A 17,049-nucleotide genomic window follows, 5' to 3' on the forward strand; every position below is an offset into this window, starting at 1 on the left:
ACCAGGTTGACCCAATGGGCTATGTAAGTAATGTAGCTGCCCTGACCGTGCTTGGCAGACCAGGCATCCGTGGTCAGGTGGACCCTTGACCCAAAGCTGTGTGCCAGAGATGACACCACTTGCCTCTCCAGTTCACGGTGCAGTTTGGGTATCGCATTTTTAGAGAAATAATTGAGGCCTGGCATCTTCCACTGCGGTGTCTCAATGGCCACAAATTTACAGAAGGCCTCAGAGTCCACCAGCTTGTATGGTAACAGCTAGTGAGCTAACAGTTCCGCCACACCAGCTGTCAGATGCCAGGCAAGGGGGTGACTGGCAGAAATTGGCTTCTTCCGCTCAAAGATTTCCTTCACAGACACCTGGCTGCTGTGGGAAGAGGAGCAGGAACCGCTCAAGGTCAGCGGAGGAGTGGAGGAGGGTGCCTGTGAAGGTGCAAGGGAGAAAGCAGCTGAAGATGCTGCACCTGAAAGAGGAAGAGGAGAAGGAGGGTGGCTTGTCTTTTGTGTGCTGCTTTTACTCAGGTGCTCTTCCCATTGCAGTTTGTGCTTTTTCTCCAGGTGCCTTCGTAAGGCACTTGTCCCTACGTGAGTGTTGGCTTTTCCAGGGCTCAATTTTTGGAGGCAGAGAGAACAGATGGCTTTGCTCCGATCTAAGGCAGACACACTAAAAAATGTCCAAACCGCTGAGCCCCCCTGGGGTGATGGCACTATGGTGGCCTCAGCAGCTGATGTTGAAGGGCATGTTGGCTGGCTGTCCATAGGTGGCGATACATGGCGCCGGACACTGCCAGTAGCTGTTTCTGATGATGAGCTCCCCCTGCTTCTTTTGGCAACTCATCTCCTCCTACTCCTCTCTGACTCCCCCTCTGAACTGTCCCCCTGTTCATCTCCTCTATTGGGAACATACGTGGGATCCATATCATCGTCATCATCATAATCATCCTGCCCAGCTTCGTTTGCCTCAGACACCTCCAAAACTGCACCAACAGCAGGTAGTTCATAATCTTCCTCCTCACACGTTACGTCCATAGTGTCGCCTAACTCACACATATGAGGTGGTGTAACTTGCTTAGCGCCTTCATCTTGTTGTTGCAGTAGTGGCTGGGAATCAGTGATTTCACCACCAAATAACTCCTGCAAAGTGTCAAGTGCAGCGGATGTGGTGCTTGTAGTAGCGCTGGTGGCTGCGGGAGATAAGGTGTTCTGTGTAAAATAGTCAACCACGTCCTGACAATCTTGGGAGTTGATGGCATGTGCCTTCTTCTGAGCACTGTACTTTGGGCCAAGGCTGCACAAAATCACATCAACACGACCTCGCACAGACCTGCTGGTGCCGGGTGGCCTTCCTCTGGGTCTGCCTCTACCTCTTCCTCTACCTGTTTTGTCCGTTTTGTCCATATCGGGGGGGGGGGGGGGAATGAAGTGAACAGGGATGAGCAGAAACTACGCTAGTGCGAATTTACGCATCGTAGTTCGCATCTACGCATTGTAGTTCGTAGGCGAAGTCTCAAAACTACGCTTACGATTTTACGCGTAGTGAAGTACCGTTACGCGTAGTTTACGCCCCTATGCGTAGTTCTCATGTGTATTGCAAAGTAAACTACGAATGCGTTATTCGCGTCTATTTTTTCACGTACGAATGTATGCATACAAAATTACGCATTGGAAAGGGGAATGTACGCACAGAAGAGTTACTAATACAAGCATTTGCAGAGGAATTCATGCGTACATTTTTATGCATAATGGCATAGGCATCCGCATGTACTATGCTACGCACTACGCGTAAGTGCGTATTTTAATGCATAGTCTACGAAATGCATACGAAGCAAATATTTGATTTTGAAGCCGTAGGTTGGCGAAGCGTAATTGCGTAAAACTACGCGTAGTTCCAGCGTAGCGAAGTTGGCTGACTACGACCATCTCTGGAAGTGAAAGGTATGCACTGACTTGACTAATACAATGTGCAGTCACACAGGTGTAGTTAACAGGTATGCATGAAGTGGTATATCACACTGCGTCCACTCACGTAGGTAGGTGGGTGCACTGAACACAACAGATAGGTATATGCAGTGATGAGGTGGGTTCACTCAACACAACAGCTAGGTACATGCAGTGATGAGGTGGGTTCACTGAACACAACAGCTAGGTATATGCAGTGATGAGGTAGGTTCACTGAACACAACAGCTAGGTATATGCTGTGATGAGGTGGGTTCACTGAACACAACAGCTAGGTATATGCTGTGATGAGGTGGGTTCACTCAACACAAAAGGTAGGTATATGCAGTGATGAGGTGGGTTCACTGAACACAAAAGGTAGGTATATGCAGTGATGAGGTGGGTTCGCTCAACACAAAAGGTAGGTATATTCAGTGATGAGGTGGGTTCACTCAACACAACAGCTAGGTATATGCAGTGATGAGGTGGGTTCACTGAACACAACAGCTAGGTATATGCAGTGATGAGGTGGGTTCACTGAACACAACAGCTAGGTATATGCTGTGATGAGGTTGGTTCACTCAACACAAAAGATAGGTATATGCAGTGATGAGGTGGGTTCACTGAACACAAAAGGTAGGTATATGCAGTGATGAGGTGGGTTCACTCAACACAAAAGGTAGGTATATGCAGTGATGAGGAGGGTTCACTAAACATAACAGGTACTAGGTATATGCAGTGATGGGTATTACAATGTGCACCTGTCACACAGGTAGTCACTGAGTGTGCTGGGCCTTGCTGGCAGTGGCACACACACAGTATGAATTAGCAAGCCTGTCTATGCAACACAAGCGTCAGTGGGACACACAGAAAAAAAAATAGATCACAAGAACAAGATTAGCTCTCAAAAGAGCTGTTGTGTGGTGCTATTTAAGCAATAAGAATCAGCCAGGAGCAAGCTAACAAGCCTATAACAGCCTAACTAATCTTTCCCTATGAGTGTCTGCCAGCAGCTGTCCCTTCTCTCACTATTGCAGGTACACGAGTGAGTGTAATGGCCGGCGGAGCCTGCCTTATATAAGGTGGGGAGTGGCTCCAGGAGAGAGTGTAGCCTGATTGGCTACAATGTGCCTGCTGACTGTGATGTAGAGGGTCAAAGTTGACCCTAATGGTGCACTATGGGGGTGAACCAAACTTCCGGAAAAGCTTGCGTTACATGGCGAACGCGAACCACCGGAAGTTCACCTGGAACCGTTCACAGGCGAACCATTCGGGCCATCTCTAGTAATCATGCATGGGTCCAGGAAGCATAGTAAGGATAGAGAGCAGGGTGGCTTTAGCTAATAGTTTCCTGGTCCAAAGTTACATTAGGAAAAAAAAAACACATTTCAATTAAATCCGATTTAAATAAATACAATGCACTTAATTTTAAAGAGGAACTTTACTGAATATAAATGTATGAATACAATTTGTATTTTGTACAACATTCATTTAGTCATTGTCTGCCCATTGTAAAACCTGTCCTCACCCTGATTTACAGCCTTAATGTATCTATTTATCACATATGGTTACATCTTTACTACAGGCAAGGTACATCGCTGTGGAATGTTATCCCCCTCCCCATGTGAAGTGTGCAGAAACAGCACCTGGGCCCATATGCAATTAACTTTTTATTTTTCTCTTTCACACTGGACCCTTTCACACTGGAGCGGTGTGGTGCGCATTTCAGCTTGACGCCACCCAATGTAAGTCTATGGGTTAAATCACATTACATGTCCGGTCCCTGAACATGCAGTCTGAAACTGGACATAATCTTAATTACAATTGAATTAATATTTTATGTTTTTTTTTTTTCTCTACGATCATGTTTGGTTGAATTCACAAACTCATTCTCTCATATGGCAATGGCTGGTAACCTGGTTACCATGCAAAGCCATAGCGTTTTTGAAGATTCATGCCTTTCACATTTTTCATAGCAACAACCATGTCGGTGGCAGATGGTCGATTCCTTGGTTCATAAGAAAAGCAGGATTTCAAAAGGGGCAGCTGCTTAAAATGCATTGAAGCTAATGAACGTGGTGGTCGTTGCAGGTTCATATCATGAAATATTTCTGTGCGTGTGGTCCAAGGCATTGCCTTAGTGAAAAGTTCAACAACTGTAGCTCCACCTGACCACATGTCAGACTTTCTGCTTGCTGGCTTTCCTTGCATGAGGCATTCAGGGGCCATGTAATAAACAGTCCCTCCCAATTGCCCAATCTTCTCATACATATCTGGACAAATGGTTATTCGAATATTTGCCAACCCCCAGTCTGTTAGAAGAGTTTTTTTTGTTCTTGCTTCAACCTATACAAAAAATGATACAGGTGATGTCTCCCAATACTATTGGAAATAAAATAACAAATGTATAATCTATAGGCAGTGATGAACTTACTAGAATATTAGCAGGTTTAATATCTTGATGTATTATATTTTTGGAATGAATATATTGCAAGGCTTGCATCAACTCTAGGCCAACATATAATTTATCTTCCTCTGAGATCTATAAAAAGCAAAAGAAAACAACAATATCAAGCTCCTATTTTGCACCAGAGTATGATTTATTCATCTATTTGTACTTGTTCAAAGTTCCGCAAGACTTGCAAGATAACATGTAGATCACCTTAGAACAGCACACAGAGACAAAGGGGGCCCAAATGGTGTAGTAGTGTCACTCAGTTATCAAATATGAAGATGTGAAGAGATACTCCCAAAATTAGGCAGTTAGGCAAGATCCCCAGGAGTTTGGTTAATCCATCTGGTAGGCCAATTGTATTTTGGGATCTACTCTAAGACATTGAATCTGCCAAAATACATTGACAGCTTTCTAAATGGTCTTATTTAAAATACCGTATCTTACATTAAATTGTACCCGAGGTGACATGTGACACGATGAGCTAGACATGTGTTTATATATTGACAAGGATACAGACTCTTATGCTGTGCACCTTCTGTTTTTTTTCTGCCTGAATTATCTATTCAGCTATGGAACAGTTTAAAAGGTCAATGATCCATGCATTTATACTCTGGGACACTTGAGACATTGCAATTAGAGATGGCTCGAACCTCAGTTGTAGTCAGTGTAGTTGTCAGTGAGAGAGTGTACTGATTGCTGTGTGCAAGCAGGTTCACTGATTCGCGTGCATATTAAATGGACGCTACTCAGTTCGGCACGGTGAGAGCCAAATGACAGCTCTCACCTCTGCCGCTAAACCAAATCAAATCAAAGTCAAATCAAATCAAATCAAAGATAGCTTTATTGGCATGACCAAGATTAATTACAGGTATTGCCAAAACAAGGGGAAAAAGGGGGGACATGGAAGGGGGTGGGGTATGGGGACAATGGCTAAGCAGTCTGTGGGCATTTTTTAGGTTTACAGTTCTGTTATGTTCCTCTCAGTCTGTGGCATGCTGTGACATAGTGTGCAGCGATTGTCACTGTGGATTCCTCTTCTCCCAGTAGGATATATGTTTTTCTCTTGTCTTCTAGTGTGAGAAAGTCTGGGAATAGTTCCAACAATTTCTTAAAGTAAGTGTCCCTGGTTGCAGTATATTTGGGGCAGTGCAGCAGGAAGTGGCTTTCATCCTCAAGGGTCTTCTGCTCACAGTGTTGGCATAGTCTCTCTTCCCTGGGTTTGTACGTCTGTCTGTGTCTCCCAGACTCTATTTCGAGGTTGTGAGCACTCAATCTGTAGACACTCAGGATTTTCCTCTCTTGAGAGTTTTGCAGCTTTTCCAGGTATGGGGCCATTTTATATTCTCTTTGTAGAGACTGGTATATGGTTAGCTTTTGTGACTGTTTTATTTCACTCCTCCATTTTTCCACATAGTCTTAGCTGTGGTGTGTTTTATCTGGACTTTTGTTATGACCTGTGGGTCGGGGGTTGGAGGGAGTATAGAGCTGACCACGACTTTCAGTGCACATGGCTTTTCTTGGTCTTCAATGTGCAGCATAGTATTTAACTCCGAGGCGGAGTTAAATACTATTCCCCCTCCGAGTTGTCGCAACTCGGAGGGAGATGTAATTCGGGGTCTGGCAGCCGCCAGAGCCCCAAATTACCGTTACATGCCCCGCGCAGCATAGCATTGCTGCTATGGGGCACCCAGTTTCAGCGCTCGGTTCTCAGAGCCGCGCGCCAAAATCATCTGTTTCACACTGATTCTATCTGTTACTGCTCTATTACTGAATGTATTCTTGTATTTAGCTAGCCAGTGAGTGATTAACTTAAGTTAGATGTAGTCAGTGTAGTAGTCAGTGACAGTGTAATGATTTGTTGTGCTTAGTGCAGGCAGGTTCAACTTCACACTTATTCTACTGCTCTATTACTGTATACTGTGCTAGCTAAGCCAGCCAGCCAGTGATCAACTTTAGTTAGTTGTGGTCAGTCACTAAGTTTAGTCAGTGACATTGTACTGCTCTATTAGTGCACTGCAGGCAGACCGCTGTCCATTAATTTTTGTGCCCTTTTATTATTTTACTGTAAATCACTTGTATTCAGCTCATAGCCAGTGATCAACTTCAGTTAGTTGCAGTCACTGCCACTGGTCAGTCACTAAGTTTAGTCAGTGACATTGTACTGTTCTATTAGTGCAGGCAGACCGATGTCCACTAATATTTGTGCTCTTTATTATTTTACTGTATCACTTGTATTCAGCTCATAGCCAGTGATCAACTTCATTTAGTTGCAGTCACTGCCACTGTTCAGTCACTAAGTTTAGTCCGTGACGTTGTACTGTTCTATTAGTGCAGGCAGACCGCTGTACACTATTTTTTTTTGCTCTTTATTATTTTATTGTATCACTTGTATTCAGCTCATTAGCCAGTGACCAACTTCAGTTAGTTGCAGTCACTGTGACTGTTCAGTGACTAAGTGACATTGTACAATGCTAGTGGCATGCAGACAGTTACTTTGCTGTGCACATAGTGCAGTCAGACTGCGGTGCTGTCCAGAGATTCTCATGGTCTATTACTGTATTCAGTATTTGTGCCATCTGCACATTTTTTTTGTTCTTTTCTGAAAAATCAATAAAAGCCCCCTGTTATATTCTGTCTGTCCCCAGGCCCACACACATATTGACTGTAAAAAGCATCACACTTTCTCCACCTTGAAATCTTGTGCCTAGTATGCAGCATGTCTGGCAGGGGTCGTGCATGTGGCAGGAGAGGGAGTGCCATTGCCTCCGCCACTTCTGGGACTGGTCCACGGCCAGGGAGGGGGTGCTCTGCTGAAGGGGGTGCAGCAGAGAGGCATCTATCCGCAGCACAGCCTGGGCCGAGTCAACCGACACTGGTGACACCCATTTTAAGCACCTTGGCTCGACGATGTGTGGTCGTTCAGGAGCTTTACTCACAGGCAATGATGGACATGACGGAGGAGCAGCCCATCATGAGTTTCTCACAGACCTCTGCTGTGAGCAGCACTCCCAGCGGCAGCAGCAGCCAATGCCCCACACAAGTTGTGACAATTACCCCAGCAGCCAGTGGTCAGCAGCCCTCCCCAGACAAGAGCGTTTTGTCCCTCAGTCCAGCGTCTGGGCGAGTATTGATGGCTGCCGTTGAGGAGATGATGGGGCCTGATGTGGAGGAGGATGTTGTGCTCGGGCCAGCATCCCATGTTTTTTTTTTTTTTTAGGATGATGAGGGGTCTGTGTCTGGGGATGTTGGGGTGGAAGAGGTGGTGGGTGGGTCAGGAGAAGAGTTCTTTAATTATGAAGGTGAGGATGAACTACTAAAGACGTTTTACTACTAAAGTCTGTGTTCCCAATGCCAGGGTCCACGGTTACATACAATTTTTGGGCACAATTCTCGTGCTATAGTGCCACAAATGAGAGGCCATGCCTTTCTGTGCTGCTGCTGAGTCCTTATTCCTCCTCCTCCTGCTGCTGCTGATGTTGTGTTTAGCTACTAAAGTCTGTGTTCCGAATGCCAGGGTCCATGGATACTTACAATGCCTTTCTGTTCTGCTGCTGAGTGGTTAGTCCTTCTCCTCCTCCTGCTGCTGATGTTGGAATTTAATACTTAAGTTTGTGTTCCCCAGGGGCAAATCCAGGATTTTCAAGGAAGGGATTCCTTAAAGGTCTCCCCCTCAGCTACGCACAATACAGTATAATAATATGGTAGGGTATCATGCTGGGTACACATAATGCAATTTCCTGTCCAACTGACAGGATCTGACAAGTATTTCCTAAATGTCCGATCTGCTCCCGATCAACAACGGGATTAATCAGAACCAGTTTGTATTCAGATAATAATAAGGACTGCCGACATTAATGAAGGGAAAGTGAAGCATTCACACAGCAGGAGCACAGGGCTGTGCTCATACCTGGCTCTGTTAAAGGAATACTGTAGGGGGAAAATTAGTTGACCTTATCCGGGGCTTCTAATGGTCCCCTGCAGACATCCTGTGCCCGCGCAGCTACTCACCGATGCTCCGGCCCCGCCTCCGGTTCACTTCTGAAATTTCAGCCTTTAAAGTCTGAAAACCACTGCACCTTCGTTGCCGTGTCCTCGGTCCCACTGATATCACCAGGAGCGTACTGCGCAGGCACAGACCATACTGGCCCTGCACAGTACGCTCCTGGTGACATCAGCGGGAGTGAGGACACAGCGATGCAGGCGCAGTGGTTTTCAGACTTTAAAGTATGAAATCCCAGAAGTGAACCGGATGTGGAGCCGGAGCATCAGTGAGTGGCTGTGCAGGCACAGGATGTCTTCGGGGGACCATTAAAAGCCCCGGGTAAGTTAAACTCAGTTTCCCCCGACCCCCCTTCAGTATTCCTTTAAGTTCCCCAGAGCTGCTCCATGCTCTGTACACATGCTGCTGCACCATGCTCTGTACACACGCTGCTGCACCATGCTCTGTACACACGCTGCTGCTCCATCCAAAGTCAACTGTAGCAGGGAAAGAAAGGGGTCAGTGCTGTGAGCTGCAGGATGCGTGCAAATATTCTGGTGTCTCAACTTGTGCCCCAGACACTGCACCAGCCCTGGTTTGAGGGGGGATTCTGGGAAGCTGTAATCCACCCCTGCATTTGCCTATGTTCCCACTGCCAGGGTCCACAGATGCATACAATTTTTGGGCACAATTATCATACTGAGGTACCACCTGTTAGGTGCCTTGCCTTTCTGTGCTGCTGCTGAGTGGTTAGTCCTCCTTCTTCTCCTGCTGCTGATGTTGGAATTTAATACTTAAGTCTGTGTTCCCACTGCCAGGGTCCATGGATGCATACAATTTTGGGGCACACTTATCATGCTGAGGTACCACCAGTTAGGTGTTTTGCCTTTCTGTTCTGCTGCTGAGTGGTTAGTCAATCTCCTCCTCCTACTGCTGATGTTGGAATTTAATATTTAAGACTGTGTTCCTAATGCAAGGGTCCATGGATACTTACAATTTTTGGGCAAAATTCTCATGCTGTGGTGCCACCAATGAGGGGCCAAGCCTTTCTGTGCTACTGCTGAGTCCTTAGTCCTCCTCCTTCTGCTGCTGCTGATGTCGTGTTTAACTACTAAAATCTGCGTTCCCAACGCCAGGGTCCATGGATACTTACAATTTTTGGGCACAATCCTCATGCTGTAGTGCCACCAATGAGGGACCATGCCTTTCTGTGCTGCTGCTGAATCCTTAGTCCTCCTCCTGCTGCTGCTGATGTTGTGTTTTACAACTAAAGTCTGTGTACCTACCACCAGGGTCCACTGATGCTACAATTTTTGGGCTGATAATTTATCGTGCTGTGGTGCCACCAGTGAGGTACCATACTCTTCTTCTGTGCTGCCGCAGAGTGCTGCTTAGTACTTCTGTTGCCGCCTCTCATGTCGTATTTAATGACAACAGCAGTCTGTGTAACCACCACCAGGGTCCATGGATGCTACAATGTTTGGGCTGATTTATTATGCTTTGGTGCCACCAGTGAGGTGCCATGGTCATTCTATGCTGCCGCGCTGACCACTTAGTCCTCCTCCTGCTGCTGCTGCTGATGTTCTATTTCACTACTAATGTCTGTGTTCCCACTGCCAGGGTCCACGGACAACTTTGCTGCCATGTCATTGCTATCGATGCAAGAAAAAAAAACATTTACAAAAACCTCTCTGGGTGTTTTTGTGGCATCTGCCACTCATCCTTCTCAGTGGTACCACCACCATCAGGTGCCATTGGGACTCGCCATCACCTCTGCGATTGCCTAAAGTGTATTTCCCTGTTTAAAACCAATTGTTACCAATTAATAGCCCCATATAAAGTGTTCCAATTAATAGCCCCATATAAAGTGTTAATTTAACTTTATAATCCATTTTCTCAAAAACGAAAAGTTCTGTTGGTATTTGTTTGTTTCCATGCAATTTGGGGGATTGTAGCATGTATGGGGGCTTTAATAATAGCTTAAACGCTATTCCGTGATCACTGCTGTGATTAGCCATGATTGCTTCATTCAGTCGAATTCGTGAGTCCGTCTCAAATCCAGAAATTAATCACACCGTTTCCGGATTTTTTTTCAATCATGGACAAATATGTTGAATCATGATTGGGGGTATCTGAGCACCACTTGTTATGGACGGCTTGAAGCTGTACCTTGTGTCATCTCTTTCCACTAGTTTCACAAGGAAAATCATGCACTGCCAGAGAAGGTTGCACAGCTACTTAATAGTGTTTCAGCTTCCACATCAGGATATTATGGATGGCTTGAAGCTGTACATTGTGGCATCTCTCTCCACTAGTTCCACAAGGAAAATCATGCGCTGCCAGAGAAGGTTGTGTGCTGGCAGACAGTGGGACTACAAATGCCAGCAGGCAACTGTCTGTGGGCTGCATCTATGCAGTGTCACCCACAAAAACAGCTATGCTTTAGTAAGTTAAATTACACAAATACAGTGGGAAGATATGCACTGGTATAATCTATATATATAATAGAGTAAGTGCCTCAACCTTCAAACAAGAAGAAGAAGTAGCGCCCTGCCCACAGGGCCGGTCCAAGCAGGAAGAAGGGGCTGGTCCAAGCAAGAAGAAGAAGTAGTGTCATATCAAACCAAGGGCAAAGAGGGATAATTTGCATATTCAGTAGCAGTGGGTAACCACAAATGTTCACTTATAGCTGAATTATTGCAGATTTGCTTCTGTTTTAAGAAGGAAAATTACACCAAGCTTTGCTTTTTTTAGTAGGAGGGCTTTTTGGTCTCTTTTATCCTCCTATATACATTCCGAGTGGTTTGGGTCACCCTGAGCTGCTTGGTTACTCTGTTGTACTGGTCCAAGCCCTATCTCATACACCCATATCAATCCCTGCTATGTACTGATGAGGACCAAAAGTCTGAAATAGACTGCCACATGTGGGTTTGATATGACTAGGTACAATTTAAAGCTATAGGGCTTGATTCACAAAGCAGCGCAAACTGTTTAGCACGGCTGTGCTAAACAGTTAACACGTAAAGTGCTGTTTGTGGACTTCTGTGCGTGCAAAGTGCCGTGATTTGCGCTATTGCGGTCTTTAGCGTGCACAATTTGTGCGATCGCGGACTCTTTTATCCTCCTATATATATTCTTAGTAGTTTGGGTCACCCTGAGCTGCTTGGTTACTCTGTTGTATTGGTCCAAGCCCTATCTCATACAGCCATATCAATCCCTGCCAAGTACTGATGAGGACTGAAAGTCTGAAATAGGCTGTCACATGTGGGTTTGATATGACTGTGTAAAATGTAAAGCTATAGGGCCTGATTCACAAAGCAGTGCCAACTGTTTAGCATGGGTGTGCTAAACAGTTAGCACGTGAAGTGCCGCGATTCGTGCGATTACGGTCTTTTGTGTGTGCAATTTGCCGCAAGTCGCACGATTGCGGAGTTTTGCGCGTGCAAACTGCTGCGATTCGTGCAAATTGTGCGCGCAAAAGACCGCTATCGCGCAAATCGCGGCACTTTGCGCGTGCAAAAGTCCACGAATGGCACTTCACGTGCTAACTGTTTAGCACACCCGTGCTAAACAGTTTGCACTGCTTTGTGAATCAGGCCCATAGGCTTGCTTGACTTACCAAGGGTGAAAAGGAATAATTTGCATATTTAGTAGCGGTGCATTGTGGGTAACCACAAATGTTCACTTATAGCTGAATTATTGCAGATTTGCTTCTGTTTTAAGAAGCCAAATTACACCAAGCTTTGATTTTTTTTTTAGTAGAAGGTCTTTTTGGTCCCTTTTATCCCCCTATACATTCCGAGTGGTTTGGGTCGCCCTGAGCTGCTTGGTTACTCTGTTGTACTGGTCCAAGCCCTATCTCATACAGCCATATTAATCCCTACCATGTGCTGATGAGAACCAAACATCTGAAACAGACTGTCTACATGTGGGTTTGATATGACTGTGTAAAATTTAAAGCTATAGGCTTGCTATACACCAGTGGATCTGGATGTTTGCTTGGGTTACTAAGGGTGAAAAATAATAATTGGCATATTTAGTAGTAGTGTATTGTGGGTAACCACTAATGTTTACTTATAGCTGAATTATTGCAGATTTCCTTCTTTTTTAAAAAGGCAAATTACACCAATACAGTGGGCGGCATTGCAGGAAGTGACAACAGTGGAACACACGCTGGAACACGGAAGAGGTGAGGCATCCCCGCCCGCTGCCTCTTACTAATAGTGGCGGCTGCTACTGTGCTTAAGCAGGAGGGGGAGCGCACTTGGGGGACCTAGGTGAGGGAGGGAGCGGGGGGGGGGGGGGGTGTCCTGCTGAGCTTAAGCTGGAGGGGGAGCACACATGAGGGACCCAGTTGAGGGGGGGTCCCCGCCGCTGTGCCCAATATCCCCTTCCTGCCCTCTACCCCCTTATGCGGCGTATGCTACGCCGCGGGTCGGCTAGTACAGTATAATACAGTGTGCTGGCAGACACAGTGGTGGGACTACAAATACCAGCAGGCAGCAACTGTCTGTGGGCTGTATAAATGCACTGGTATAATACAGTGTGCTGGGCCTGGCATAGTACAGCAAGGGCCACCTGCAACAGACAGGGCTGTATCTATGCATGTCAGTGTCACACACACACACACACACAGAAAAAAAACACATCAAAAGAATATAAGCTCTCAAAAGAGGTTTTTTTTTTTTTTGGGTGCTTTCAGTAACAAATTTCATTGAGGAGAAAGTTAACAGCCTAACTAAAGCTTTCCAGATCTTGAGCGATGTTTCTCCCTGCTCTCACTAAAACAGCAGCAGCAGACGAGAAAATACCAGATGCTGCTGCATTTTTAAAGGGATACTGTAGGGATCGAGGACACGGCAATGCAGGCGCAGTGGTTTTCTGACTTTAAAGTCAGAAATTCCAGAAGTGAACTGGAGGCGGGGCCGGAGCATCGGTGAGTGGCTGCGCCAACACAGGATGTCTGCGGGGGACCATTAGAAGCCCCGGGTAAGTTCAACTCATTTTCCCCCGACCCCCCTACAGTATCCCTTTAACCACTTGAGGACCACAGTCTTTCTACCCCTTAAGGACCAGAGCCTTTTTCTCCATTCAGACCACTGCAGCTTTCACGGTTTATTGCTCGGTCATACAACCTACCACCTAAATGGATTTTACCTCCTTTTCTTGTCACTAATACAGCTTTCTTTTGTTGCTATTTGATTGTTGCTGCAAGTTTAACTTTTTATTATATTCATCAAAAAAGACATGAATTTTGTCAAAAAAATGACTTTTTTAACTTTCTGTGCTGACATTTTTTAAATAAAGTAAAATTTCCTATACATTTGAGCACGAAAGTTATTCTGCTACATGTCTTTGATAAAAAAAAAACATTCAGTGTATATTTATTGGATTGGGTAAAAGTTATAGCGTTTACAAACTATGGTGCCAAAAGTGAATTTTCCCATTTTCAAGCATCTCTGACTTTTCTGCCCACCTGTCATGTTTCATGAGGGGCTAAAATTCCAGGATAGTATAAATACCCCCCAAATGACCCCATTTTGGAAAGAAGACATCCCAAAGTATTCACTGAGAGGCATGGTGAGTTCATAGAAGATTTTATTTTTTGTCACAAGTTAGCGGAAAATGACACTTTGTGACAAAAAAAAAAAAAGTTTCCATTTCTTCTAACTTGCGACAAAAAAAAATGAAATCTGCCACGGACTCACCATGCCCCTCTCTGAATACCTTGAAGGGTCTACTTTCCAAAATGGGGTCATTTGTGGGGTGTGTTTACTGTCCTGGCATTTTGGGGGGTGCCTAATTGTAAGCACCCCTGTAAAGCCTAAAGGTGCTCATTGGACTTTGGGCCCCTTAGCGCAGTTAGGCTGCAAAAAAGTGCCACACATGTGGTATTGCTGTACTTATGAGAAGTAGTATAATGTGTTTTGGGGTGTATTTTTACACATACTCATGCTGGGTGGGAGAAATATCTCTGTAAATGACAATTTTTTTATTTTTTTTACAGACAATTGTCCATTTACAGAGATATTTCTCCCACTCAGCATGGGTATGTGTAAAAATACACCCCAAAACACATTATACTACTTCTCCTGAGTACGGCGATACCACATGTGTGGCACTTTTTTGCACCCTAACTGCGCTAAGGGGCCCAAAGTCCAATGAGTACCTTTAGGATTTCACAGGTCATTTTGAGGCATTTGTTTTTAAGACTACTCCTCACAGTTTAGGGCCCCTAAAATGCCAGGGCAGTATAGGAACCCCACAAATGACCCCATTTTAGAAAGAAGACACCCCAAGGTATTCCGTTAGGAGTATGGTGAGTTCATAGAAGATTTTATTTTTTGTCACAAGTTAGCGGAAATTGATTTGAAGTGATTTTTTTCACAAAGTGTCATTTTCCGCTAACTTGTAACAAAAAATAAAATCTTCTATGAACTTACCATACTCCTAACGGAATACCTTGGGGTGTCTTCTTTCTAAAATGGGGTCATTTGTGGGGTTCCTATACTGCCCTGGCATTTTAGGGGCCCTAAACTGTGAGGAGTAGTCTTAAAAACAAATGTCTCAAAATGACCCTTGAAATCCTAAAGGTACTCATTGGACTTTGGGCCCTTTAGCGCACTTAGGGTGCAAAAAAGTGCCACACATGTGGTACCGCCGTACTTAGGAGAAGTAGTATAATGTGTTTTGGGGTGTATTTTTACATATACCCATTCTGGGTGGGAGAAATATCTCTGTAAATGACAATTGTTTGATTTTTTTTACACACAATTGTCCATTTACAGAGAGATTTCTCCCACTCAGCATGGGTATGTGTAAAAATACACCCCAAAACCCATTATACTACTTCTCCTGAGTACGGCAATACCACATGTGTGGCACTTTTTTGCACCCTAACTGCGCTAAGGGGCCCAAAGTCCAATGAGTACCTTTAGGATTTCACAGGTCATTTTTGTTTCAAGACTACTCCTCACGGTTTAGGGCCCCTAAAATGCCAGGGCAGTATAGGAACCCCACTAATGACCCCATTTTAGAAAGAAGACACCCCAAGGTATTCCGTTAGGAGTATGGTGAGTTCATAGAAGATTTTATTTTTTCACAAGTTAGCGGAAATTGATTTTAATTGTTTTTCTTCACAAAGTGTCATATTCCGCTAACTTGTGACAAAAAATAAAATCTTCTATGAACTCACCATACTCCTAACGGAATACCTTTGGGTGTCTTCTTTCTAGAATGGGGTCATTTGTGGGGTTCCTATACTGCCCTGGCATTTTAGGGGCCCTAAACCGTGAGGAGTAGTCTTGAAACCAAATGTCGCAAAATGACCTGTAAGATCCTAAAGGTACTCATTGGACTTTGGGCCCCTTAGCGCACTTAGGGTGTAAAAAAGTGCCACACATGTGGTACCGCCGTACTCAGGAGAAGTAGTATAATGTGTTTTGTGATGTATTTTTACACATACCCATGCTGGGTGGTAGAAATATCTCTGTACATAACAATTGTTTGATTTTTTTTACACACAATTGTCCATTTACAGAGAGATTTCTCCCACCCAGCATGGGTATGTGTAAAAATACACCCCAAAACACATTATACTACTTCTCCCGAGTACGGCGATACCACATGTGTGACACTTTTTTTGCAGCCTAGGTGCGCTAAGGGGCCCAACGTCCTATTCACAGGTCATTTTAAAGCATTTGTTTTCTAGACTACTCCTCACGATTTAGGGCCCCTAAAATGCCAGGGCAGTATAGGAACCCCACAAGTGACCCCATTTTAGAAAGAAGACACCCCAAGGTATTCCGTTAGGTGTATGGCGAGTTCATAGAAGATTTTATTTTTTGTCACAAGTTAGTGAAAAATGACACTTTGTGAAAAAAAACAATAAAAATCAATTTCCGCTAACTTTTGACAAAAATAAAATCTTCTATGAACTCGTCATACACCTAACAGAATACCTTGGGGTGTCTTTTTTCTAAAATGGGGTCACTTGTGGGGTTCCTATACCGCCCTGGCATTTTACGGGCCCAAAACCGTGAGTAGTCTGGAAACCAAATGTCTCAAAATGACTGTTCAGGGGTATAAGCATCTGCAAATTTTGATGACAGGTGGTCTATGAGGGGGCGAATTTTGTGGAACCGGTCATAAGCAGGGTGGCCTTTTAGATGACAGGTTGTATTGGGCCTGATCTGATGGATAGGAGTGCTAGGGGGGTGACAGGAGGTGATTGATGGGTGTCTCAGGGGGTGATTAGAGGGGAAAATAGATGCACTCAATGCACTGGGGAGGTGAACGGAAAGGGGTCTGAGGGGGATCTGAGGGTTTGGCCGAGTGATCAGGAGCCCACACGGGGCAAATGAGGGCCTGATCTGATGGGTAGGTGTGCTAGGGGGTGACAGGTGGTGACAGGAGGTGATTGATGGGTGTCTCAAGGTGTGATTAGTGGGGGGAATAGATGCAAGTAATGCACTGGCGAGGTGATCAGGGCTGGGGTCTGAGGGTGTGGGCGGGTGATTGGGTGCCCTAGGGGCAGATAGGGGTCTAATCTGATGGGTAGCAGTGACAGGGGGTGATTGATGGGTAATTAGTGGGTGTTTAGAGGAGAGAACAGATGCAATGCACTTGGGAGGTGATCTAACTGCGGGTCTGCAGGCGATCGGATGGTGTGGGTGGGTGA

The 17,049-nt window shown here is 45.1% G+C and overlaps 1 protein-coding gene across 1 annotated transcript in view; it reads right to left on the minus strand.

The window, feature by feature from the left end:
• Positions 1-3,441: 3,441 nt before the first annotated feature.
• LOC137525543 (serine/threonine-protein kinase mos-like) overlaps positions 3,442-17,049 on the minus strand; it is a 76,443-nt gene continuing 62,835 nt past the window's right edge. The window contains exons 5-6 of the mRNA XM_068246673.1: positions 4,370-4,477; positions 3,442-4,281 (exon numbers count right to left, since the gene is read on the minus strand). Of these exons, the coding sequence (XP_068102774.1) occupies positions 3,856-4,281; positions 4,370-4,477 (534 nt within the window). The 3' untranslated portion in view covers positions 3,442-3,855. The remainder of the gene's footprint in view (positions 4,282-4,369; positions 4,478-17,049) is intronic.

This window comes from Hyperolius riggenbachi, chromosome 7 (assembly GCF_040937935.1).
Source record: "Hyperolius riggenbachi isolate aHypRig1 chromosome 7, aHypRig1.pri, whole genome shotgun sequence".
Taxonomy (NCBI): domain Eukaryota; kingdom Metazoa; phylum Chordata; class Amphibia; order Anura; family Hyperoliidae; genus Hyperolius; species Hyperolius riggenbachi.